Source organism: Myotis daubentonii, chromosome 1, assembly GCF_963259705.1.
Source record: "Myotis daubentonii chromosome 1, mMyoDau2.1, whole genome shotgun sequence".
NCBI classification, from domain to species: Eukaryota; Metazoa; Chordata; class Mammalia; order Chiroptera; family Vespertilionidae; genus Myotis; species Myotis daubentonii.
This window is the reverse complement of record NC_081840.1, coordinates 29,571,688-29,598,867: the sequence shown is the minus strand read 5'-3', so window position 1 is coordinate 29,598,867 and position 27,180 is coordinate 29,571,688. Positions and strand designations below refer to the sequence as shown.

The following is a 27,180-nucleotide window of genomic DNA, read 5'->3' as shown; positions in this document are numbered from 1 at the left end:
TCTATCCAATGAGCAAAGTCACCACCACCAGTTTACCCACCCCCTGCCCTGCCTGGGCTAAGCTGAGCCTTTAGAATGAAAAGGGAACTGCTCTGGCGTATGGTTGCTCTCAGTTTTGCAAGGCCACGTAAGTGACCGCTGCTCCTCTCTCAGGCCTAATGGCCTCCACAGGGCTCTTCTCTTAAGCATCTTGGCCTTTGCAAGGGCAAGAAGACACCACCACCAAGAAGGATAAAATAAGTTTTTATTTATAGTCTTATAGTAAAGGGGGAAGCCTTAACTTGCAAGACAATTCTTCGGCAGTATGTACAACATACTTTTTATTTCCATGGAATGGAATCAAACACGGACTGAGACTACAGAGTATACACTAGAAATCAGCAAATGCCAGGAACGGAGTAGGAAAAAGACAAAGAAATGAGGCCTAAACACACAAAACCCTTCACTGGGAGCTGCTGACCGCAGCCAGAACCAGGGCTGGGTCACCGTGGGGACAGGTTCCAGAACAGTCAGAAAGGACGTGGGGCAAGGGTGGGAAGGGGCCGCACTGGGGTGCGGGTTTAGTACCAGGTAAATTGCTCTTGGTATTTACATAAAAAATCAGTTGGCTCTATTTCTTAGAAATACACACGGAAAGAAAGGAAGATTTGATCATTACTTTATGAATCTGTCGCTTTGCAATACCGACATCATCAGGAATAGGGACAATTCACTCAGATTCAAATTTCAGTAGCAGGAAATAAATATCAAAACATCATCACTGGCCCTCAATACAAAACCTCTACCCCACCCGCTCCTCCCTCCTTGCCCTCCCACCCCCAGCACCCTCTGGCGGCCACTTCACTGCTGACGCCCCCCACCACACGAGTGTCCCGAGGCCCTCCCGAAGGCTGGCTGAGAGAAGCAGGAGTGAAACAGGCCCAAGACTGTGCTGCAACTCTGTCCCCACTTCCTTTCACACCACAAACTTCTTCAAGGGTCTGGTCTTTCAACAGGAGCGATAAATAGCTTTTTAATTCTCATCACTTCTTAAACCAGTCATCTTCTTAAAGTAGAGCAGTCCACAGATTCACAAAGTTTATCAAACAGAGGCAAGGGTGGCCCGGGGAGGCCTGGGAGGGGTAGGAGTCCTCCGGGCCTGTGCCCGGCAGGGCTGGAGGAGCTGGTGGGTGGTCAGGACACCATGTGCTCAGAGGTCCGGCCGGCCGTCTGTCCTCCACAGAAAAAGCTGCCAAGTTGGGGTGTTTTGGTTTAAAAATTCCTGGTGGGGACAGGGAATCCCTGAAGGGAAACATTAAAAAAAAATAGTGGAAGTGGGGAAGGAGAACGAGAGCTGTTGTCCAAGAGCTTCTACGTAAAAATAAAATTTAAAAAAAAAGAGAAAGGAAAAAAAATAGAGTCTCTTAAATGGTTCTGAGGGTTCTAAGGATGAACTGAAAGGAGGATGAGACGACGGAGGAGACAGACAGTTTTTATTGCTGGCCTGCCCGGCAGAGCTTAGCTGGCCTCCATCCGGAGTTTCTTCCTGCTTTGGGGCTCTTCAGGCTCCGACTCTGAGCTGGAGTCCGAGCCCCCATCGAAGGCAGAGATGGCGCTGCCCTTGGCGTTGGTGTAGAGGCTGTTGTCTGAGGAAGGGTAGTTGGTCTGCAGTTGGGCACTCGACCTCGCTTTCTCCAGTGCACGGACTGAAAAGCAACCAAGCGAGTGGGTTACAGCCTCTGAGACAGAGGAGAAGCTAGAATAACTGAGTCTCAGGTCAGGGTCCAGCCTGTTCTTCCGAAGGGCTTGCTGGGCCCTGAGGCTCAGAAATAACTCTTCTGGTGGCTGTTCCACCAGCACACTTCATCTCCCTCCTTTCCCAGCCAGACCTGGAGCCCAGTGGACATGGCCAGCTCCTCTGCAATGCCACTCAACCCTAAAGAGAAGGCTTGTGATGTCACCGTCCTGCCTTAGAAGCCCAGTGTTGAGACAGGAGCTCCCTGTGGGACCCAACAGTGCAGTGACAATGGAGAAGCTGGCCTGGCAATGCTAGGATCCATAAAGGTGTGAAGGCCACACAACAGCAGGGAAGGATGACATAAGATGTATCAGCCAAAGAAAAGTTTTGGCTTAGCTCTCTTGTACAAGATCCACTTGGAAAGACAAGCTGGACACTTGGAAGCAAGTCACCAATACACAGAATACCTGGGTCTTCTGACACATAGCCCCTACATGCAGGCTGCTCAGCCCGGGAACCAACCCGCTGCTGCCTCCCTCTGCCCATCCCTCAGTTCAGCTCATCTTGAGCCTGCAAGGTCAACCCATTCATATTATTTTATTTTATTTGAGGTGTTCTAACCCAAGTGGTTACTTGCATTTCTTTTTACTTGCATCTTCCATGAGGGAGGAAGAGAAGTGAATTCCCCAGGAACAAAGAACTTGATCAGCTCTCGCTTTCCCCTGTGGTTGTAGGAAAAGGCGGATGTGAGCATTGGAGAACAGCATGGGCCTGGCCCATAGGCTGCCCTGATTGGACTACCATTGGCAATGGGAGAGCTCACTGACCCTGAATACCTGGATTTCTGGTACTTACGCAGCACACTCCAATCCAAGGACCTGAGCTCTTTTCAGACACCTGATGCCAGGTGTGCCTCCTACTACAGGCAGAGCACCTAAGCCCCAAGAAGGGGAGAGATCAGCTCAGAAAAGTCTCCAGATGTCAAACCCTAGACTCCACTATTCCCTCACTGGCGGCTCAGGTACTTCCTCAGGATGGCTCTAACACTCAGCGACTCAGAAGCAGGGCCATGGCTGCTTATGAGCACACACTCCTGGTCCTGGTCCTGGTCCTGGTCCTGCAGGCCCAGGTGCAAAGCCCTGACCTGGCCAGAGCGCAGCAGGGCCAGCTGCCCCACAGGCTCAGGTGCTCACCTTGCTGCTCCAGAAGGGCATTCTGCCGCTTGAGGTCATCAATATCTTGCTGGTGTGTGTGGTTTTTCCTTCGCATATACTGGATATACTCTGTGGCTTTGTCTAGGATTTGGGCCCGGGATGCCTGTTGCAATACGAGAAAAAGCAAAGGGAACAAAATAAAGACCTAGTCCAAGCAGTGAGGAAACTGTGTTTCTGCAACAGCGGCATGGGGGCAGGGAAGCAGGAGGGTGAGGTGGGACAAGGCTGAGGAAACAAAGTAATTGCTACTGAGAGTCTTCTTTGTGCCAGTCAAGGTGCCAAGTGCTTCAAATGGCTTACCTCACCAGCACTCAGAAGTAGCTCCACAGGAACCCGAGGCTCAGAGCTCACTGGCTTATTCAAAGTCACCAGCTAGAGCCTGGATTTAAACTCAGGTCCATCAACTGCTGAACTTGTACTCACTCCTCCCATCCCCTTTGGTTCTTTATGTTGCTTTCAAGTCTGCAGCCTGGCTATGTCTGAAAACATGAAAATACTACTTAACTGAGAGCTTATGCCACTCATTCTCTGCCAGGGCCTGACCACAGGTGGCCGTGCCAGGAAGATAAGAGGAAGATCGTGGCTGGAGCTGGCTTAGGATGGGAGTGGGTACGAAGTTTTTCATCAAGGCCCTAGATTTCAGCCAAATCCTCAGACTGTTAACTATTTCCAATTAAGCCACGCTGCTGTGTCACTACTTCAACCTTCGGGCTAAAAAGACTGTCGTGAAGGTTGTCAGAGCTTGATGTCAACACAGGAAGGGCATGAGATTGGGCCATTTCAGGAAGCAGCCACACCTATACCACGGCCACGGCAGCCTAGGTACTGTCAGAGGAGTAAGTTAATGAACCAGTAAAATGGATGTCAGGTTACTCTGTCCCTGGAGGTCACCCTTGCCTGAAAGATCCCCTTCAGCCAACCAGCTGAACTGGAAGGATGGTACAAAGCCAAGGGAAATGAAGCCAAGGGCAGGGCTGTCCAGTAGTTGAAGTGTGGCCTTCATGCCACCAGGGTGCTGAGAAGTAGCAAAGCTACTCAGGGTAGGGCAGAACTTGGCCAATTCTATATTACAACCCTACTGGGTCCTAAGTAACCAGAACACAGCAGGGGTAAAGGGGCAAAGAAAACATTCGCACTCAGCTAGCAAAACTAAATCCACTTGTAAGTAAATCCTGACAATCTCAATGTATAGACCTCAGGCTGGGCTGGGTATCAGAGAAGTTTGTGAGGCCTGGGCAGTCCTCACAAGTACTAGACCTTCCAGGCTTGCTTTCCTCTTATAGCACCCTTAAGGCAACTTCCTCAAAAGGAAACTCTTCGTATTTGACCATCTTTATCTGATGTGAATTATGTGCAAGGTACTGTGGGGAAACCAAATGTATTAGTCATGGTTTCTTCTGCCCTGATGCTTACTTACTGTCTAGTTGAGATAAATGTATCTGTACACAGACAAATCACAGGGCAGTACCAATAACTGTAACCTGTGTAGTACAGATTAGGAATTAAGCAGATTAGGAAGGCCACAGGAAAGATAGCTCCTGATTAGGGCTTTGGCTCTGAGTGTGCACGCACGCACGTGTATGTACATACATGTACATACACACACACACACACACACACACCTGAAATAGTGAACCCTGGGTTAGACTGAGGTGGAATTTGTAGAAAAGCGTCCCTCTGGGCCAGGAGAAGAGCACAGGCAAAGGCATTAGGATGGAGATGAAGCCAGTTGTATTTCTCTAGTTAAGTAAGTCAGCTGATGTAGGAAGAATGAGTCCCTAGCAAGTAGGTACCTCTGACGTACCTACTTCAGAAGCTGTTTCCCATTTCTGCCAAAGGGGACTTCTTATTAGGGCTAATTATTAGGTGATTACATGAGAAAAAAAAGGACACATAATTAGAAGGGACTAATTACCCTGCCTCCCTGGATGCTGGATATGGGATTAAAAGTAGTACTGTTGGATAGGTGGCAGAGCGGCAAGGAAGAGCTTAGGAATCCAGGAGACAGTGCACTCCAGCCTCTGTCATTAATGGGCTCTGTGATGGCAAACAAAGTATTTCTCTCCGTGGCAATTCCTTATCTGACTAGAATTTCTCTCAGACCCCACCTAGCCCTCCAAATTCTATGTACTCCATCACTGATCCATCTAATTGCTATGCATATTTACATTGCAGGCTCTCTTCACATTTGCCCATTTTTTTCAATTAACAGTTCCCAGAAAGCAACATTAGCTCTTATCTAACTACTCATTTGAATCTGGGAAAAGGGGGAAAAAAGCAAAATCTATGAATGATGGAACACTTGCAAATGTTCAGGGTAATAACTTTTAATGAACGACACAGAATGTCTTAAGAACAAGAGGTCCCCAAAGAAGGCTGGATTGGTATAAACTCAGCACAAGGCCTTCAGAACACTAAGCATAGCACATCTCCCCTTCCCTCCAAAAGAACCCTAGGCCACTCAGGGTGCCCCTGACTCCTCAGCAAGTCTCAAAGAATGGTTCAATTAACTTAATTTCGCTCTCCCCAGAGTATTCAACAAGAAGTAAAATCCAACAAAAAAAACAAAACAAAAAAAACCTTAAAAGCACAAAATATAGAATTCCTGAAAATTTACATGTACATATCGAGACCAGGGACGAAGTAAAAGGTTGGAGCCAGAAAATGCTAGACTCATCCAAAATTCCCTCCTCCCAGCATCCTAAACCATATAAGATCATGTGACCAGCCACAGGATTGAGCTGTGGGCAGGCCCTTCCTTGCTTTTATGGCTTTATACTATGTGAACAGTGTACTATGAGCCAGCAAGAGCCCCGGCTTTATGGCATGGACTATGGAATGGCCCTGGGCTTTCAGTTTCTGTAACAGGATCAATTAACTGAGTCAGCAATCTCCATGTGAGTGTGACTGAGCAGATAGAACAAGGTATGCTACCATGTCCAAAGATCGACTCTTGTCTTTGGATAACCAGTAAGGATCTGAATAATTTTTTTTCCTGCTAGTTTTTAAAATAAGAAGACACTAATTCTTATTCTGCCTTTCTGAGCAGAAACAGATCTCTTCAGTGGTTTGGATCCAACTCTGGGCCAGGAAGAACTGCAGCTGAGAGGACTCAAGAGATCCTGGGCCTGCTACATAACAGTGAGAGTTAATGCAAAGTGCTCCTCAGGCCTTTCACCACGGGGAGCATGCAAAAGGGCACTGGACAGCCTTGCCAGATACTGTTCCAAAGCCATGGTTGCACACGTGATACAAATGATGATGATGATGATGATAATGATAATGACAATGGCTGATACTTATTGAATACTTACTAAGTGCCAGGCATCCTCACAACCTGATGTATTATTTCCTCTCTTTTATAAATGAGGAAACTTACACAAGAGCTGCAACTTACATAATGTTACATAACTACTAAACAGTAGAGTCAGAATTTGACCCAGGCTTCCAACATCCATATTTTGGGAACACTAATAAAAACTAATAAAAAACATCCATAGTTTTAGATAACACTGTCAGCTCGATCCCCGGTGGGGGGCGTGCTGGAAAAAACATCCGTAGTTTTAGAAAGGCAGTACTGTTATGAAGAGGAGTTTGAGCAGGAGGAAAAGGACTATAAAAGAATCACCTAATTTATCCACAACGATGTCAATGAAGACCCTAGTGAGAATGGTTTTCTTGGAAGAGTGAGAGTTTAGGTCAATCGTCTCTGCACAGATATGGGTGCAAAAGTGAGTTGAAGGTGAAGCAAATATGAAGACTAGTTTTTAGAATTAGGTTGAAAATGAAATGGGGGGAAAAAGTAGCCTGCATTGAAGGACGGCTGTTTCTCTTTTTCTTTTAAAGACATGTGAAAACCAAATAGGCTTCTAGCAGAGAAGTAGCAATGAAGAAGAAGAGCCTGAAGATGCAAGAATGTTTGAGAGAATTGCCTGAACCTGGCTCTGGGGAGGGGAAATGACAATTCCCATAGAGCTGTGGTTTCATTTACCCAGCAGAGTAAAACTGAATGGACAATGACGAAGACCCAGTCTGTCCAAGAGGCCCAAAACATTCTTGCCCCTTCTGCATGCGCTGCAGCTGCTTGTACATCTGTATCCCTGCCCAAGCAACAGAGACAAAAGGGTCAATCCAGCCTCCAGAGTACCCACTGTGACAGACCTCTGCCTGAGAACAGCATGAACCCACTTCATGTATTGTAGCAAGAACTGACTACATAGTTAACCAAAGGCCTCAAGTCCAAGAGTCTCTTTCTACTTGGTACCTTTTTACGGTCCCCAATGATTCTTAAAGCAGTTAACACTGAAGCTTAGGATGACATCCAAGGTTACTAAATCCCGTTTAAGGCAATGGTTCTCAAAACTTTTCATATAAGAGAGGAGTTCCACACATTTTTTAAAGTTGTAAATTTTATTACAGTAACCTGGATTTGTGTAGAACTCCAAGGTGTTTCGAAATCAGATTGGGAGAGGCAAGGAAAAGAGTGGTACTAGACTGTTAACATTAGAAACACCATTGCCATTCCTGCAGCCCTAATGCTGACTTGAGGAATAATGATCTTAGTTGTATTGATCACTTTTTCCTCTTCACTGTCAAAATCAGGTCCTACCGGGTTGATGTTAACTGCCTTGTTGCCCCAAGACCCAAAATGCCATATCCTGGAAAATGAAAAAGAAGTACTACTGACTCACCAACGGACACCTGTTTTATTTTGCACTAGTTATTTTAAAGAAAATAAAATCATTATTTTCTGTAACCTGCACAAGCTTTTACACATATTAAGATAAAGGGAGGACTATGTAAAAGCCAGTGTACCTTTCTATTTGAATAAGTTATCTTCTGAAAACAAAAATTCAGGAATCTGTACAATAAATTTGGGTCTGCATTAAATTCATTCCCATATGCAAGCCCCATCAATGCCAACAAGACAGGCTGTGGGGTCAGAGCCATCACAGTCAAGTGACCCCTCCAAGGCTTCCTGCTGGCAAACTGAAGGACCACTCTGTTGATGACCAGAGGGAGGCAGAGCTATCCTGATCTTTAAGGGGCTAGTTAAAGCCAAGAGTCAGGCATCTGTTTAGGAGTCAACACAAATCATGTTTTAAAACTTGTATTCTTTTTTCTTATGCCCTTGGCTGTTTGAAACAAAGGTGTGACTCTTTCCCATCAACCTTTTTTTTTTCCCTTCTGTGTTCCCATCAAACTTTAATGATGAAGGACAGGAGCACAGTTACCCAAAGAAGCAAAACTACTAATAAATAAACATGTGGAAATGAATTTAATTTCACAGGTAATAACAAAATACAAAATTACTACCTTTGCCTACAATTAGTCACCCCTTCAAAAAAATTTCCAGTATTGGTAAAATTGGTACTTTCAAAAGATACTACCCAAAAGACTAATTTGCTTGAAAAAACAAATAAATTTTACTAATTTAATATGTTATTAAAATGAATGTCACTTGCTATTTTACTTTTACTGTGCCAGCAATTATAATTGTATTTATATTAAATTTAAAATGTATTTGTGGCTGGAAGTTTTTGCAATTTTGTTAGAAGGACAAAAACAATCTTCCTGAAAAGCATTTTGGAAACACACAGCAAGAAACCAGATGCTCTTACCCCTAGTCCCAGCAATCCAAATTCTGGAAATCTATTCTATGTAAACAGCCCCACACACCAACATGGTCATCACTAAATCATGTCCTTGCTTCTCAGACTCCATTAACAAATCCATGGATTTAATAATAGCAGCTTTTGAGGGGAGAGAAAAGAGGCAAGTTTCTTGACATCCACTTTAAGATGGCACCCAATTTCAGTCATATTAAACTGGGAGTGTGGGATGGAGAGTGTATCGGTTATGCAATGCCCTACTCAGTGATGGCAAACCTATGACACACGTGTCAGAGGTGACACGTGAACTCATTTTTTTGGTTGATTTTTCTTTGTTAAATGGCATTTAAATATATAAAATAAATATCAAAAATATAAATCTTTGTTTTATTATGGTTGCAAATATAAAAACTTTTTTATATGTGACATGGCACCAGAGTTAAGTTAGGGTTTTTCAAAATGCTGACACGCCGAGCTCAAAAGGTTCGCCATCACTGCCCTACATGATAGCCACTAGTCACAGGTGGCTAACAAGCACTTGAAATAATAATGCACAGTATCTCATCAGTAATTTTTTGTTGTTACTGTTAATCCTCACCTGAGGATATTTTTTCCATTGATGTTTGTGTTTTTTTAAGAGAAAGTAAAAGGGAGGGAGGGGAAGAGAGAGAAACATTGATGTGAGAGATACACACTGATTGGTTGCCTCCTGCACACGCCTGGCCATGGCCCATGGACAAACCTGCAACCCAGGTGCACGCCCTTCACCAGAAATCAAACCCAGTACCCTAACCACTGAGCAACTGGCCAAGGCCATTGGTAATTTTTAATATATTAATTATATACTACGGTCATAGTTATTTTTGCATAATTCCATTAAATAAAATATATTATTAAAATGAATGTCACTTGCTATTTTACTTTTACTGTGCCAGCAATTAGAATTGTATTTATATTAAATTTAAAATTATTTGTGGCTGGAAGTTTTTGCAATTTGGTTAGAAGAAAAAAAGAAAAATGCTTAAGGGAAGGCCTAATAACCAATTCCTATCCTTCCAAATCTCAAGATGGAAAAGGCATTAGGGAGTTTGCTCGCTCTTTAGTCCTCTCCATGGGAGTGAGCCCTTCCCCACTGCAGAGACTACCAGGAGGATGGACAGGCTTCTGCCCTCAGGGAGTGCATCCTTTCGTTAGTTGTAACATCAGCCAGAAGGAAGGAAAACACAGGAGAGGCTCCAGAAAGGGCCACTGGGATTCAAGGGAGAATGAACCCATGGGGCTCTCAGGATGCAGAAGTTTTTGAGATGGGTCCTGAAGGTGGGCAGAGGGAGACTGACTGGCAGGGAGAAACACATGAAGGCACATGAGTGGGGAAGGAGTGCACAGGCTAGGGAGCCCGTGTGAGTGGGTCTCCTCACCACAAAACCTGACATCAGCTGGGCAGGGAGGCTAGGGTTAGACATTGAGGAAAGGGAAGAATGCAGATAAACTGAGAATGAGATTCCGTGTACACCCTCCACAATAAGGGAAGGAGGAGAAAAAGCAAGAGGCAAGTTGGGTACCTTATTTAGAGAACATGGAATGCCAGTCCTTATCTTGATGGGCACTGAAAAGTCCTTGGAAGTTTCCAGCAGCACATAAACACAGTTTACATATAATTCAATAAAGCAGGACATTTACAGTTGCTGAGCCCAGAGCTTAAGGAAGACGTGGGCAACTATGGACAATGATTTAAGATACAGAAAATTTAAGAAGAAAATAATTGCCCAACTTGCAGTCTGACCAGGTAATAACCTTAATGAGTTATGAGGTGAAATGGCTAGGACTGTGGTTTACATTTCATTTAGGAGACAATTGCTCTGGCAGCCCAAATATGATATAGAAACAGTGCTGCTGAATAAACTGCCTGCCTTAACAGGTGTCCACCAGAATGAGTCCCTCCCAGTTCAATGTGGCCACGGTGGACGGGGACTTCCTTCCTTCAGTTAATAAACACCCACTCTGCACTCTACTGTCTGCCAGGCCAGGAGGGAAGAAATATGACCAACATCTACCTGTTAAGAAAACCAGGTTTTAATGAAGATGAAACAGATTAGAGCTCAGTGTTTTAACCTCTTATTTGATGCTCAGAATGTTACCTTATTATTTGTTAATTGTTAGGAATAATTGTCTCTCCCAACAAGAGAGCAAGACCCTCAAGAGTAGATACTATCTATTATACCTTTTAAACCTCTATAGCACTCACCCGGCTCTTAATTAAGCAGGTGAGCACAACCGTGTTGGCTGTTGCTGTTTTTGTCAAAGGGATAAGCAAGGCCACTGTTTCTTCTGGCGCTCATTCCACAGTTACCTACTGGGAACTACCAGGTGCCAGGGTCTGTGATTGGAGAGCCCTCAGATTCTCACCCAAAATGAAGAAATTCTCAACTTAATGCTTGCTCCTTGTTTTTCTTTATTTTCATTTTAGGTCAGATTCCCTCTTTTTTAAAGTAATTTTTTAAAAATATGTTTTTAAATTGATTTTAGAGAAAAACATCGACCAGTTGCCTCCTGTGTCCGGGGCCTGAACCCACAACCTGGGCATGTGCCCCGACCAGGAATCGAACCACAACCGTTCAGTGCACAGGATGACGCTCAATCAACTGAGCCACACCGGCCAGGGCTCCCTCTTTTAATACAGCTCTGTCTAGAAAGGAGAAATCCAGAGCACAACTGCCTGGCAGAGCAATTAGGATGATAAACAGGCAGTTGACAAGAGACTTACAGATGAGAAATTTCTATAAACCACGTACAGCTACTAACAACAATGTTGACACAGAACCTTCTCTCACTAAGGTCAAACTCCTGGGCTGCCCACCAGATCTGGCCCCACACAAACAGGGTGAGCTCAGTGCCAGCAACCTCTGGGCAACACTCCTTAGTACCCAACCTAGGACTCTAAAAACAAAGAATAATTCTATTCAAGGACAGTAATGTCTTCCTATAAGGAATGGATCCACAATTGTTCTTGCTCTTATTCCCCTTACTCTGGTTGACTGGCTGATGGTTCTTGTATCATCCCTTCCATCCCAGCAGGATGCCCAGCTGAAAAACTACACAGGAAGTAAAACCAAGACAATAGAGTTCAAGAGTCCATTTGTTAACACTATGGGAAAACCCCAATGGGCTGCCAACTATAATGGTCTATTTCTCAGAGAAGCTATATGGACACAGAAAAATTTATGAACTTTAAATGATCTCCAACTCTCTATTCTTCAGTGTTACTGACATATGCCAATTCAGAGGGGAATACTTCAGCAGCAGGCTTGGTATGACATACTGCCAAAATTATTGCCTTGATCCAGGGGAAGCTCCCAATATAAAAACAAGATATAAGTACTTAAGCAAAATTTCTTTAAAATACAGACAGTCCCTGATTTATGATGGTTTGACTTTCAATATTTCAACTTTGTGATGGTGTGAAAATGATACACGTTGATCTTTTCCTGGGGTAGCGATATGCAGTACTGATACCCTCTCGTGATGCTGCTGGGCAGTGGCAGCAAGTCACAGCGCCCAGTCAGGCACACGATCACGAGGTAAATAATGGATAGTCTATAGTGCACTGCGTTGCCAGCATTTTGGGGATATTGTGTTCATATTTAAGGTAGGTGAGGTTAACATATGATGTTTGGTAGATTAGGCGTATTAAATAGATTTTTGACATGAAAAATTATCAAGACAAAACCCTATCATAAGCTGAGAAGCAACTATATCCTTAAATTGGGCCTATGGGATGGTAGAAAAATAAAACTTGGCAATCGGCAGTCCTGAGTTCTAGTCCCTGTTCATGATCTAGTTCTAGTCCCCTAATCACGGAATCATGATTTTGAGCCACTTTCCTTACCTCTGATATAATGGCAGAAGCAAGCAACAGTACTAATTGTCCAGTTACAATAACAGTATAATACTCACCATAGAACTGCTGTACTGATTTAACTTTACACTGCAATACACATGTTAGTTATCAGATTTTTTTTACTTAAGCAAAAGGTGACCATTCTTTATGTTTATGTTATAGTAGAAATACAGGGTACAGAGGATAATGGAGTCTGGGTCTCAAACATAAAACTTTTTTTAATACAAGTACCACCCAGTCTTGGTTAGGATAAAACTCAGTAAGTATTGGTTTCTCTTTAAAAAAAAAAAGCTAGGACACATAACAGATAATCCAAATACTAAATTAGAAGTCATAAGGAGACTAGAGGTTTTTCCTTCAAGAATCTAAGATCCCTGCCCTGGCCAGTGGTTAGAGTATTGACCTGCTCACCAAAGGGTCACAGGTTCGATCCCTGGCCTGGGTCATTGGGAATGCGGGAGGCAACCAATCGATGTGTCTCTCTCATATCGATGTTTTCCTCTCCCCTCCACCTCTAAAAAAAAAAATCAATGGAAAATATATCCTCAGGTAGGATTAACAACAACAAAAAAGAACCTAAGATCCCTAAAACGGGGTAAAATAATCATTTCATGATTATTCACATAATGTCATAACCTTAATTACTGCAATCCAAATCAAGAATTAGCCAATTTCCTTTGGGTCAAATACCACATTTAAAAAAAAAATTGCAACATTTAGTGAGAACTCGGAAGTCAAGAGACCAAAGTATTCTGTAAGACTCCTTGTAGATCTGTAAAACAGTGTTGGCAGACAAGGAGATTAATGAAGATTGTGGAATTTAGCTAACAACCAGTTCCTTTATTCACACTCAGTGTGATATATATGGATTGAAACACAGGGCAGGATTCTGAAATTGGAAAGGCACGTGTAAATTTCATTGCTTAGATGATTGGGTCTACGCAACCTGGCCCCTCGACCATCCCCTCCACTAGTCTTCTACTTCTGACCTCATCTCCTGCCACCGTACCTTTATTCATTCCAGTCTAGCCCCCTTCTCCCTGCTGGGCCCAGGAATGCTCCTAGGTTCTTGCCTTCGGGCTATTACTCACCTTCCCTCTGCCTGTGATGCTCATCACCAGGTAGATGCATGGTTCTCTTTCCTTTACTTTCTTCAAATCTTCAAATATTGTCTTGACAGTGAGTTTTCTTGTCTGCCCTAATGAAGACTGCAACCATTCCTTCCCTGTTCAACTTTCTCCTAGCACTTATCTGATATACTATATATATTTTCAATTATTAGTTCATTTTCCATCTTTTCCTCACCAGGTTAAGAGCTTCTATTTTTGCCTGTATGTTCACCGCTGTATTCTAGAACAGTGCTTGGCATGCACCAGAGCCTTAATATTTGCTGAATGGAGTGAATAAATAAATAAACGAATAGGCCACAGTGAATGACAAACTATTCAGTGTGTAAGGCTACCAAATTCAAACCGTCAACTTCCTTGAAGAAAGGAGACAACAGGATTTAGGATAATGTGGTTTTAAGAACTTACGGAAGAATGTTACAGCAACGTAAAACAGGCTGGATAAAGAAAAAAGGCATAGTTGAACTCTTGTGACCTGCTTCCCCCAAAGTGTTCTCTAACTTAAGAATGCCTAAAAATCAGCTGACTGGTTGTTACAGAGATCCCAGGTCTGCCTCCAGAGAGGCAGATTTAGTAGTGATTCTGATGTGGGTGGTCCACAGGACATCTTGGGAAACACTGCCTTGGCACTACTCCTGGTTAGATGTGAGACTTAAAGGAGAAGGCAGTTCTGTCCATTCAGTTCACCAACACCATTTTAAGTGATACCATGGCATATGAATAAGCACTAACTGTCAACAATTCAGACACGCATGGAAGATAATCCTCTGCACGTGTGTACTTTGACTAAAAGGGTTAGTCTCTGCCCCCATCATAAAGATCTCCTGTGGTGCTTTAGACAGTGTTGCGCCCAGGAATGTTGTTATTCCAGGTAAGAACCTTGGTCCAAGGCCATTAAACCATGTCTATACTAAGTAGGTCTAACCCACAGCAAATTCTGGTTTTGCAATACTAGGTATTCACACGGCCTGTTTTATTGTTTTCATAAAGGTCAGACCTACCCCATGCTTCAGCCGCATAGAAAGCCACACCTCAGATGGGGAATAAAGTATCTGACTTGGCAGAGTGGCAGTATATATACAAAATGAACCATAATGGTTCCAGATTTGACTGGATAACCAAAGAAACCCAGGACTCCCACCCACAGAGCGACATGAGGAGACCCATTCAAAGCAGACATCTTTTCTAACACCGTTTCCTTAAACACACACACAAAAACCAACACAGGTCTTCTTCCGAGTTTGCCACTTACCTACCACTGAATTGCTGCGGAAGCGGCCAGCTACATTATGTGTCAAGGGTGGAACTAACTGTGCAAACAGATGTTTCTTCCAAATCCCAAGGAGTGACCCTAACCCATAGGCTTTTTAGTCAAAGCTTCCAATGTTTTCAAATGTAAGCTGGTGCCTCCCTTTCCAGGGAAAACGTTAATTTCTGGAATGCCACCAATGGGGGGGTGGGGGGGTGGGGAGGGGTGGAACAGGGGACGGGGGAGGAAAATCAATAATTTTTTTCTTCCATTTCATATGAATATAGCTCTTTACCTAAGTTTTTGGTCCCACAGCTTAAAATGCTCTTTACCAGCCTTTGAAATAACAGCTGTAGGAATGGGGAAATCACTGGTGTCCAAGCTGATTCACCTACATTCTTGGGGGAGGTTTCATTTAAGTATTAACTTTGAGCCATGCGAAAGAAATTTTCATGGCGGTCTGGGGAATCATTGACCTCAGGAACCCTTAGTGTTATCCCAAACTACTGCGGGCTCCTCTTTATATGACAGTGTATTGTTATAATAATGCTTGAATGAGTAACTTATTACAAACAATACTAAGTTAAAAGGCAATTACTACTGGTGTCTTAAACCTGACTCCATTTCTTTCCAGATAGGTGAGTGTGCTGCTACTAGTAAGCTCCACTCCAAGTACCAACCTAGCGATGGCCACCCAGCTTTCTCAATAAACTCACCTTCTCTCCTTGGAGTGATGGGACCGAGTCCCGCAAACTGTGAAAGCTGTCTTTGATGTGGTCCCTACGCTTTCGTTCCAGTGCATTATGATGAGCCCGTTTGTCAGCCTAGAAGAAAGAGCATATTAGCAACGTCATTCCTTTTGCTTGGTACAGGTGAGCGGGTTACAGCCAGGAAGAATATGCTGTCAGCGCAGTCCCTGGTGAATGGACTGGGAAGGATTTGTCGAGGTGGGCAGTTAGGAATCTCCAGAATTAGGCTCTGCTAAAGGGGGAAAAAGGGTGAGCAAGCCTTGTGACAGGAACATCCAAAGTAGCTCGATGCATCCAGCTCATGCATAAGTAAAGTAAAAGTTATTCAAGGGGACAAAGTATGACTCTCCTACATCAGTCTTCCCCCATAACTTACTTATGTGACAGAAAAGCCGCCAGTCCATGGTTGGAAGGTTGACCCAGCAAAAGCTCCAGTGGGCCCTTTCATAAGGTGTGATCACCCCCACTGTAAGTCAGCGATTCCCCATGGTGAGTGCCCAGGATGGGAGTTAGGGCATTGGTGCCATGCTTCTTTCCATGTGAAACCCATCAGCACGAGTCTGCTGTGGTCTCCCGCTCGCTAAAGTTAAAACCTCTGGAAAAACCCGAAAACATGACTCTGAGATCATTCTGACAAAGCTGATCTAGACCCCAACTGCATTCTGAGACCCTATCTTTTTAAAGTGGATCCAGGGTGCCATCCTGCCAAAGGCTTCCCCTCACACAGGCTGTGACGGAAAGGTAAGGGCTCTGAATAAATATCCTTGGGCACCTGTGGCAGGTCATGCTTATTTGGCAGCACCTAAATACCCACAAGCCAAAGTCTTTATCCTGCCTTGCTTAGACTCACAAAAGAACAAGAACAATCAGCTGGAGAGGGGTGAAGACTGCCAACCAATCAGGAATGGCTGGAGAGCAGTGCTAGAGCTCCGCAGGTCCCCATTAAAGGTGCATTCCCTCCAAATGGAACACAAGTGCTCACTCCAGCTAAGCAAGAACTTTCTACACTTTGGGAATTATGGAAAATAATACACTTAGAATTTTACCTTAATACGTAAGGGTGCACTGAGCTAACCTAAGGAGCAAGTCTGTATAAGGGAAATTCAGGTAGCTTTAATCAACCCAGACAGAACACCAGGAATTTTAAAAATGGAGCAACAAAGAGTAGATAATCAGCACAAGAAAGCCTCAAATGAATCCTTGTATTAGACAAGATGTGGGAATGAAAAGAACCTGAAATTCTATTATCTAATCCTAAAAGTCTGAGTCATTATAGAGGAAGAGGAGGCTGGGAGCAGCTGTGGTAATTTTAGTTACTTCCTGGTCTCTCAAGCACAACACCTCACCTATAGGTCTGCTGAATTAGACACATGGTTCCCATCACAGCCTTGGTTCTCCAGAACACAGCACTCACTTTTAGGGCAGAGGCATGGAGCACTACTAAGGCCCTCCTAATTTTTTAAAGTCTAAATTCACTGTAAAATGAGTGTTTGCTGAACTTCAGTGCTATAAGGAATTTATGGGGCATCTGAGGGAAGATCAAGCTTAGAAAGATTCCCTTTGCCGAAACTGGTTTGGCCCAGTGGATAGAGCGTCGGCCTGCGGACTGAAAGGTCCCGGGTTCGATTCCAGTCAAGGGCATGTACCTGGGTTGCGGGCACTTCCCCAGTGGGGGATGTGCAGGAGGCAGCTGATTGATGTTTCTCTCTCATCGATATTTCTAACTCTCTATCTCTCTCCCTTCCTCTCTGTAAAAAATCAATAAAATATATTAAAAAAAAAAAGATTCCCTGAGGCTAGAGGTAGTATACTGTATCATACATTAGGGCAGAAAATAGCAGATGCCTCGAACAGCAGTATGAAATAGCTCGAAGGAATTAAACATATTTAAGTGCCTTGTCCTTTTCTAACCTACTGTTCTCTCTCGTCACCTATACAGGTAAGTAAGTTCTAACCTGGACTATATCTACAGAGTTTAGAAGAATGAGAGATGGCATTTGGCTTCTATGGGCCTCTCCTGTGTTTGCTACATACTCCCTAAGCGGGCTTATTTACATGCAAATTAATCGCCCAGCTTTGGTCTCCAGCAGCAGCCCAAGATACTCTGGTCTCCTAAATCACCCTGATTCCTGGCCTCCTCCCAGCTTAAGAGCTGTGCACAGAAACAGTGACACCAGAGTTACCCATAATCCCTCTTGTTGATACAAATAAAATTCTAATTGTCTGTTTTCTTTCTGGGAGAGCCCTGCAAATCTCAAAAGGCTAGAATCAAGTAAACTTGGTTTGCTCAGGCCTACACTAGAGGGATGGAGCTGAGTATAATCTAACACCAAATTCATGCCCACAATACACTACCCCCTTCCCATTCACTGAGCCCTGAAAGGACTCAAATGGACAAGTCTTTCGGTTAGAGGATTGTAAGTGAACTTGGCTGAGGACCATCAGCAGAAATCTTGGCTTCTCATCTGGGGAGCCAGCCAAGTTTGAGAAGTTGGCTCAACAAGGAAAGGCAGCAGTCTACTGCCTGGTAGAAAGCCTGGGCTGGGGACTGTTGTTCTCAAAGTAGTGGATGGAATTTCTGTGGTGGTTCCAGGTCCAATTTAACTAGCAGAAGAGTGGAATCTTAGCCCAATCCCTGTTGCCATATCCATCCCCAAGCAGCTACACTTAACCAAAGTAAACTTTAAAGCTCTCAGAGACAATGGCAATGATGTATTTTTCTCCTCCCTAAGCCTCATTTGAAAGAGCAAGTTAAAAATACGCAGAATGGGCCCTGGCCAGGTAGGTCAGTTGGTTAGTGTCGTCCTGATACACCAAGGTTGTGGGTTTGATCCCCGGTCAGGGCACATGCAAGAATCAGCCAATGAATGCCTAAGTAAGTGGAACTACAACTATGTCGGTCACTCTCTCTTAAATCAATCAATGATTTTTATTTTTATCTTTTAATGAAGAACATGCCCAATTCCAGGCAACTCTGAACTAATGGCTTAAAAGCACATATGAAAAACCTTTACACAAAGCAGAGAATTCTGTTTTGGAAACATTTCCAAGCCACAGATCCATCCAGCCAGATAACACTGCAACCCCTCACCCCCCAACCAATTCATCCAAATGGAAGGCCTGTTACCAGGTTTATCACTGCTTTGTTAACTATCTTCACTTGCTGGCAACCTTTTCTGAAAGGGCCAAGGTTTCAGAGTTGAGAATCAAAAACTGGGTGAAATATCCCAGAATAAGGCATCTGAGATCCTCCTACAAACTTCAAACTAGTTTTGTTTTTAATTTAAAAAAGGGCCAAACAATTGTGTCTTGAACAAATAAAGCTCAACTTTGATGAGCCAGCTTTCTCTCACCTGTACTGAGAAAGATATTTGACTATGAAAATGGGTCGTACCAAACAAATTCTAGGAGACAACTGAGGTATTCTTGGGCAGTACAGCAGGCCCCCAAACACCTCTCTTCTATATCCTACAGGAGCAATGGCTGCTGCTTTTCAAGTACACGGGATTTGTGGTTTCTGCCAGAAAGCTCTTCCTTCCTTCAGAGCGTCCCAAGCTAACAGGAATACTAAAAGGCTGCACGGTGCTGAAGAGTGGCCCACAGACGCTCAACAGGAACTCCAGCACCAAATCGCTTCCAGCTTTGACATCTCTGCCAAGGTTTTTATTCCGCCTCTCAGTTTTATTTCCACCAAACTTTCCATACTGGCAGCCAGAATAAAAATCTTCACCTACAATTTGTCCATCTCTGACACTAACAAGCACACGTATCTTAAGTATTGTTAAATGTTGAAAGCAAGCATTATTTTGTTAGCCAAGAAGTTGCTAAACTGGCAAGTCAGTCATTCAAGCTAAGGAGGTCTATTCAAAATTGAGGGGAATCTCTTTAAGTTATTTCCTTCCAATTTATTGCATAGAGAATGCATATTCATAAAGGCATTACATCAGTCAGCAGCCTTATTTTCTGCGAGTTCTGGGTAGGCAAATAGCATGGGGAAATAAATACTCCGTTATTGAAGAATGCAGAGTTTCTCCAGAATAATGCCATTTCTTGCAGGCTACCTCATACCTAATCCCCTCTGTAAGGGGAGTCTTCTCAATTCCAATATAGAAAATTCTCAGCAAATAGGGAATTAGAATTGCCCACTAAACATTTACTAACTTTAAGAAATTTAAAGGTTGCTTTTAGAGGGAAGATAGTGTTGCCTTCGATTACTAATTCTTATTACACAGTAACACTGAAAATACACAGACTCAAAATTCTCATCAGAAAAGATCTATTACTTCTGATAGATGGGCAGAATAAATAAAACAAGTTCTAAGCAACTCATTGTAATCAACATGAAAAATGCAACATGAAGTAATGGGTAGCTAGAATGAGAAACTCACTAAGGTCCTTAATAAGAAGCTATAGATTTCAACTTCCCACCATCTCTCCTACTTGAAGCCTGTTATACATTGCTAACATCTAATAGATACATGTGTTTTCAAAACTTTTTTAAAACAACCATTTGGTGCCTAAAAGAACTTGGGAACACTATTCCCCAAATATGACATCGTACTGTAGCCATTTGAGAGAGTTAAGAATGCCTTCATCAGGAAATTTTAATTGAAAATCAACTTGATCAACTAATTCACCATTACTGGCATCTTGGAAATAGAAAAATGTAAGAACACCCTTTATTCTAATGAACAGGCATATTTATGAAACAAACCTGGCATTTCTGTATCACTGTTAACACTCTAAGCCGACACAGAGTACTTGCATCATACAGCACTTTACCAACCAACTAATTCCTGGTAAAACGGACAGTAACTTCCTGAGTCAATTCCGATCTCAGAGGCAACCAAGCTCATTCCCTACCGAATACACTGCAATTCCTAAAGAAGCAAAGAGCTCTGAGAAATAAAAATATTTCATACCAGAAAGGTCCAGAAGTGAAATAGCACAAATCTTTCTTAAATTCCCTGACAGTATACTGTAACTGCAACACGTTCAGCTGGAGGGTAAGTTGAAAAAGGCCTTGAGTTTTCTGACCAACAACTAACCCTACATTTTTAGTATACCTTTGTTCTTTCCAAAAGAAATTTCTCAAACAGAAGTAAAATTTGCAAGAAATATATCTGTCCCAGAAAATTATCTTTAAAATGCAAAATAATTATAAAAATAACATCAGTGGGATTCTGATATATATTAAATTTAGTAATAAAAATATTGTTGGGGTTACTTCCTTTAACACAGATTGGTCACTGGAGAAGCTGTGTTCCGTCTGCACTGAGGCAACAGAAAAAAAAAAATTCATCAAATCAGTTTCACTTTCTGTTACAGTTAGCTTCACTTCCTAACTTTTCTGGTGAAGTACCCTACATTTCTCATTTAGTAAGGCCATAGCTATTGTAGTTGACATGAAAATGATGTTTCTTTTCATATGAGAACCCAGCAGAATCTTTCCTAAGTAACTTTTTAAAAGTTCTTCAGTAGTCCTAAATATGTGGTTATTCACAGTTCGCATCCTTTTCTGAATGAGGCAAAGCTTAAGAATAGTTTCCCCCCAATTTAAAAAATATATATATATTTGTGATCTATACTAAATGTCAAGAACTAAACAGATGTTTTCAGAGAAAAATAATGAAATCCTTTTTACCCTCCATGTTTATGATAATTGTTTGATATTTGCCTATTGTTTCTTCTCTCCACACTCTTGTGATACTCCTGTGACAGATAATATTTAAGTCTCAGCAAGCAGATGTGTCAGATTAAAAACAAAAGGTCAAACCCACTCCCTTTGCCCACTTCCCAAAATCAAAGGGAAAAACCCTAGGCACCTTAACATCAAACTAAAAATATCTAGACAAAACAATGAGATTAGCATTCTAGGAGAATGGAAACATTTTAATAATTTAACAAAGCAATTTACATCAACACCCATGTGGATGAATATTTTGAAAAGCGGGAAGCTTTTCAAAATTCAAGCCAAAATTTCACAAAGAAAACTTTTCTCTCACTGGAAAGCCAATGTAATTCCAATTCAAGTAATGATTCTGCAAAGGATGCCTAACCAATCCCTATTCTCCAACCATGATCAAGCTCTGGGGCAGACTTCAGAACTGGAGACTTGGAGAAAGAAATGTTTTAAATAGACTGAGTTCCAAACATGAAACTCCACATTCACATGATTAAGGTTAATAGTAACTGGAAAAAAAAAGGAACTGAATTTTCAAATATATGTATAAACATGAAGTATCTGACAATATAAGGAGAAATAAAACGAATTCTTTCATAGTGACTATTAGCCAGGGACAATTTTTAAGAACCCTGGAACAACTGCATCCTTGCTTTTTATGGAAATATTAGCTCTCCATAAATAAAATTTGTCCTAATGCCTATCTGCTCGGGCAAATGGCAGAATCCTTGCTTGCTCTAATGAAGGTACAAGTAAGAAGGCTTGCTTTTACCCTGTGGTAATTAAATTCTTTGACCAGAGGTATCCAAGTGACATCCTACAAATTCTAACAAGCCCTCCAAACAAAGGGACTGCCCCACCCATCATTTTGAAAATCAGAAAAATAACATACAAAAGGATTCCTAATCTTTCTTTAAAAATAGAAAGATCTGGCAGCCAAGAGCCCTCCTTCCTACATAACCACCCACTGGAGTTTAGTGGCTGCCTTTTTAGAAGAGGCATGTGTTCTCTAGTACCATAGTCTTTGCCTCTATTCTCCACTTTATTCTTGACTATTTTATTGCCTGGGTCTCCCAGAGGCATCTGCATTTTCGACGCCCATTCCATATACTTCTTACTGTTCCCAGCTGTCAAATATTAGACAGTGATACACTCATTTCTCTTCCCTTCTGATTATGATTTGTCTACTTATCCTAATATGTTCATGGAATAACCACAGCTCTGTCTCCAAAGACGTAAGATCAGGGTATACCTATAGCTATACTCATAGCAATATCCCCAAAACCACCTTCTGAGAACATCCCTGAGAGATTACTGATAACACTGCCAGGTCTCAACCATCAGCCTTTAGCAAAACTACCTCTGCAATGCCACTTTTCTTCAACAATTTTTCTGTTTCCTTTATACCACTCCTTCAACTCAAACATACTCAGACCACAATAGGCGGTCTGCGACACTTTCATATTCCACCCCTGGCTCCTCCACATTGCCAATTTCTGCATTAGAATCATACCACCTTCTACTAGATCCTACAGGTCCACAGCAGTCACATGACCTTCGGTGATTGTCATGTGGCTTCAGTTTTACACAACTATGTCAATCTCCCGACCACTCTGCCCTGAAATACCACACCAATGGACTTCAGGATGATGCACTTCTCATTTCCAACACACAGAGTGGCAGCCAGATTCCCCCACCTGCAGACCACGGAAGGATTCATTTCCTGGCACACAGCTCCTCGCACCCACAGTCACTGGAACTTACCCCCCGAGAATCTAGAATTATGCGATTTGTCACCCCTCCCCAACCTAGAACCCCAGAACAAGGCTCCACCTCACCTTAGCGGTTCACAGGAAAGTTTACTACAATGTTAAAAGTAATAGAATGATCTTTTTTCTCTCTGACCCCAAAAAGGACTAGAACTGAACGGAAATGAAAATGAAATGGAGAGTAGGAGACGTACCGCAGATTGAAACCTCGGTTGCTCTTCCTGGAATAAGAGAGAAAAAAAATAGAAAATATAGAAGTTATTTTTACACTTCACATTCAATAATAAGAAAGAAAATGCCGGCGGCGGAGGAAGCGACGGGTGGGGGGAGTCAGCCCGAACCCCCCCGCCCTTCTTTCCCCCCACGCCTCATATTCCCAGCGGGATCCGGTGGCGGGACAGGGGGGTCCCGAGCGCCGCCCCTCCTTCCGGGGTCCGACCCAGGCCGGAGGGGGTCAGAGCACTGCCTCCTGCCCTCGGACCCCACGGGGGCATCAGGGCGCTCCCAAGCCCTCCGCGTCCACCCTCACGCCCCAGGACGCGCGGGTCAAGGGAGGAGGGGATCGCAGAATGATGGGGCAGGTCCTGAGCGCGTCCCCTTCCCCAGACTCTGGACAATGGGATCCTGGGCGCACCCCGTCCCTGTCCCCGTCTCCGGAGCGCGATCAGGTGGGAGCGGGAGGCCGTAGCACCCTCCGCCACGGGAGAGGTGGGGATCCCAGAGGCCGCACGTCTCCTCCCCACCTCCAGTCTCGGAAGGCCGCTCGGCTGGGAGCCCGCAGGGGAGCGAGCCAGGAGGGCGACGGAGGCGGTCCCAGCCCGAGGGTGGGAGGCAGGCGGCGGCTGCCCGCCCCCCCGCCGCGGTGGCCCCGCTGAGAGCCGGGCCGCTGTCCCTGCTGTCCCCGCCTGACAACCCCCAAGGGAAGGAAGAAACCCAGGGACTCACGTCGCTCTCCACCTCGATGTCATCGTTATCGCTCATTTCCTACGGCCCAGGGAGCGGCCACTGCAGCAGCGCCAGGGAAGGGGTAAGGGTGGAGGGGAGGGGGAAGTCACCGACAACAAGCAAGTCCCCCCACACACTCACTCACTCACTCACTCACTCGCTCTCTCACTCACTCACACACTCACACACACACACACACACAACACGGGCGAGAACCACCTCCTCACTGCAGCACCGGATCAACGGCGGCACGCACGCCCGGTCGGCCCTCCGACACGTGACCGGGCTCGTCACGCTGGGGCCACCGAGACTTGTAGTTCCTGTTCCTCTCACTGACGGCCCAGCTAGCGCCAGAAAAACTACGAATCCCATAAAGAACTGCATCTAGTTGTCGCTAGCCCGGCTTGCGAAGGGAACCCAGAGCGCCTGCGTATCCGGTGGAGGGGGGCGGAGAGAGAAGCGCCGCAGTGCCTGCTGGGAGTCGTAGTCCGCAGACCGCGAGTTGTCAGGAGGTTTCCTCCCTAGGCAGCTGCGGAGGCTGCTGGGAAGACAGGACACGTGGAGGGAGCTGGGGCTCCTGAAGCCGGGCACCGTATGAGTGCTGGGCGCTGGGCCCAGGGGACAGGGTGGAGACTCTGGGGGAGTAGCCGGCTGCCTAAATAACGCTGCCTCTCCTTGGTACGAGTGGTTTTACTTTTTTTTTTAGTGCTCTGAGTGGCTTTGCATTGCGTCCTGGGGCGTAACCGCCAGCTTGAGTGGGGTGGCGGTGTGGGGGTGGGGGGTGGGGGTGGGCGGAGATCCTGAGGCGGCGGAGGACTTGGGGGCGCGGCTTCGGGTGCACACACGAGGACCCTTGGGATCTGGCTGTGGGGAGGTGTCAATGGCAGGTGTTAGGTAGTGTTACAAGATAGGCAGGGTGACCCGCCTCGCTGAAGGACAGCTCCCAGACGTGATAATCTCGTAATTTATTAATTGGGACTGACCATCTTGCTACTCTTGTACACACACAGACATCCTTTTCCTCCACTCCGCCCCAACAACTGTTTATGTGGAAGTAAAAGCCTCTCCGGAGTTTGTTGTAGTCGAGGCAGTTTAAGGAGTGGCCCCGCAGTTTGCAGCACCATAATTAAGAACTGCAGAAAGTATCAAAAACAGTGTCCGAGTAAGAAATGTCCCAACCTACAGAGAATTTTCCTAAGAGTTTATTTGAGCCAAACTGACAACACATGCCAGGGAGCAAGATCCCCAAAGCTTCAGAGAATACGTTTTTCAGTTTCTTTTATGCATTTGAGATGAAGGCGATAACGCAAAGATTACATGAAAATAGGAGAAAGTGAGTTGGGGATTGGATTGCAGGATAGTTAAACTCACACTTTAAAAGGAGGGGTCTGAAAGGGGGCTTTTCAAAGGTATGTTAACCTAGACGCAAGCAACAATGGACAGGGCTTACTTAAGGGAAAGCTAAGCCTTTTACTAAAGAAGTTATATGCCGGGGCATGACCTGCCCAGTTAGGAATTTTTGATCAGATCACCCTGTGAGGTTACTTTCCATAGAAGCCCTTCTTCCATCCACAACGGGAAACCTGTGCAGTTTAAATGCATATTTAAATACTGTGGCATGAGGTGTGATCATATCCATTCCACCAATATTTATTGAACACCTAACATGTGCCAGCACTGGGATGCCATTCTGTATAAAACTGGAACAGTCCCAGCCTTCAGGCTGCTCACAGCTGTGGAAACAAAAATTAGACTGCCCTGCCACCATTTTAACAGTGAACATCAAGTCCCACAGGAAGAAAAAACAATGACAAGACGCTTTCAGCCCTGACATAAACAAAGCAGCAGAACTACTTTTACATCTGGTCTCCAAAATGAGTGAAAGCTTGAGCTTTTACCATAAATTACTGAATTTCTAACGAAAACCATCTTATCCCTGACTTCTGAATACAGAAATTTGGACTATGTTACATTTATATTTCTTTTGTATTGTTCTATTTCTTTTGTATTCTGTTGTGTTTAGTATTCAGTGATCCAATCCTACTGAAGTTTGCAGGTCTTTACAAGTAATCAGTCATCCTCCCTAAATGCTTTTGTCTCTTAGTCATCTTTCACACTAAGTGGGAGAGGTAGACATAAGTAGGATATTACATTATAAGAGCTGATGGGCTATAAGGGAGACAGGGAAGGTAGCTCTTGGGTGAGTTAATTTAGCTGGATATTAGAAGTTAGGGCTTATTCATGATTACAACCAACAATTATTGGGTGCCAGTTATGTGCCAAGCACTACAGAGCAATCCTGGCTACAAGTTAAAATCACTCCAGGGCTATTAAAAATTTCAATACCCTGGCTGTGCCCCAAACCAATTAAGTCACAACCTCTGGGGATGAGGACCAGGCAGCAGTATTTTTTTTTAAAGCTCTGCAGGTGACTCTAATGTGCAACCAAGATGGAGAAGCACTGCTACAAAGGATCCAAGGTAAATAAAATAATCTTCCACTGAATTGTATACTTTACAAGAGTGAATTTTATGGCTTGCCAATAATTATATGTCAATAAAGAAGTTATATAAAAATAGGGTCATCTTTGCCCACCCAAAATCTAAAACCTGATAGGGTAGTAAATTATGAATACAAATAACTGCAATGAGGATAGACTAAGTGCTCACTTAGCTGCACAGCCAGTGAATGCTGTAAGGCAGGGGTCCTCAAACTTTTTAAACTGGGGGCCAGTTCACTGTCCCTCAGACCGTTGGAGGGCCGGACTATAGTTTTAAAAAAAACTATGAACAAATTCCTATGCACACAGCGGCGGCAAAAACACCCGGTGGGCGGATAGATATTTTCAGCGGCCGTAGTTTGAGGACCCCTGCTGTAAGAGCTCAGAGGAGGGAGACATGCTTCCAGGCCTGAGGTGGGGTGGGGAGAGGTTGGTGATCAGGTAAGTCTTCTTAGGCTGTCAGGTCCATCAGGGCAAGGATGGGGTCTGCAGAGACCAGGTCCAGATTTGGTGAACACGAATCCCCAGTTGTTGGATGTTCCATGCTTTCCCCATGCCACTTACGCTTCCTTTTTTCTTTTCTTTTTAAAATTATTTTTATTTAAAAAATCTTTATTGTTGAAAGTATTACATATGTCCCCCTGCCCCCACTGACCTCTTCTAGCCCTCCCCTTCCCCCAGGCCTTCACCACCTTATTGTCTGTGTCCATGGGTTAT

General features: G+C 44.0%; 1 protein-coding gene across 10 annotated transcripts; it reads right to left on the bottom strand.

Moving 5' to 3' along the window:
- Positions 1-227: 227 nt before the first annotated feature.
- On the bottom strand, positions 228-24,264 carry MAX (MYC associated factor X). Of its 10 annotated transcripts, XR_009452573.1 has the most exons (6): positions 23,964-24,250; positions 23,213-23,239; positions 15,534-15,641; positions 2,911-3,034; positions 2,355-2,439; positions 1,456-1,685 (listed from the first exon to the last, which is right to left on the bottom strand). XR_009452573.1 is itself a non-coding variant. In XM_059693460.1 (5 exons), the coding sequence occupies exons 1-5, from the start codon at positions 23,997-23,999 to the stop codon at positions 1,498-1,500; spliced, it is 444 nt and encodes a 147-aa protein (XP_059549443.1). In that variant the 5' UTR covers positions 24,000-24,264; the 3' UTR covers positions 228-1,497. The 10 variants fall into 10 exon arrangements, 9 of the variants coding, with proteins under 9 accessions (XP_059549443.1, XP_059549409.1, XP_059549418.1 ...); XM_059693460.1 differs by lacking the exon at positions 2,911-3,034 and having other exon boundaries at positions 228-1,685; positions 23,964-24,264; XM_059693426.1 differs by lacking the exon at positions 2,355-2,439 and having other exon boundaries at positions 228-1,685; positions 2,911-3,041; positions 15,535-15,641; positions 23,964-24,251.
- Positions 24,265-27,180: the final 2,916 nt, after the last annotated feature.

Coding starts and splice junctions, on each gene's coding strand:
- MAX (XM_059693426.1), bottom strand. CDS start 23,999: ATGAGCGATAACGATGACATCGAGGTGGAGAGCGAC. Junction 23,240..23,963: donor ACATCGAGGTGGAGAGCGAC/GTGAGTCCCTGG, acceptor CTCTTATTCCAG/GAAGAGCAACCGAGGTTTCA. Junction 15,642..23,212: donor AACCGAGGTTTCAATCTGCG/GTACGTCTCCTA, acceptor TCTTTCTTCTAG/GCTGACAAACGGGCTCATCA.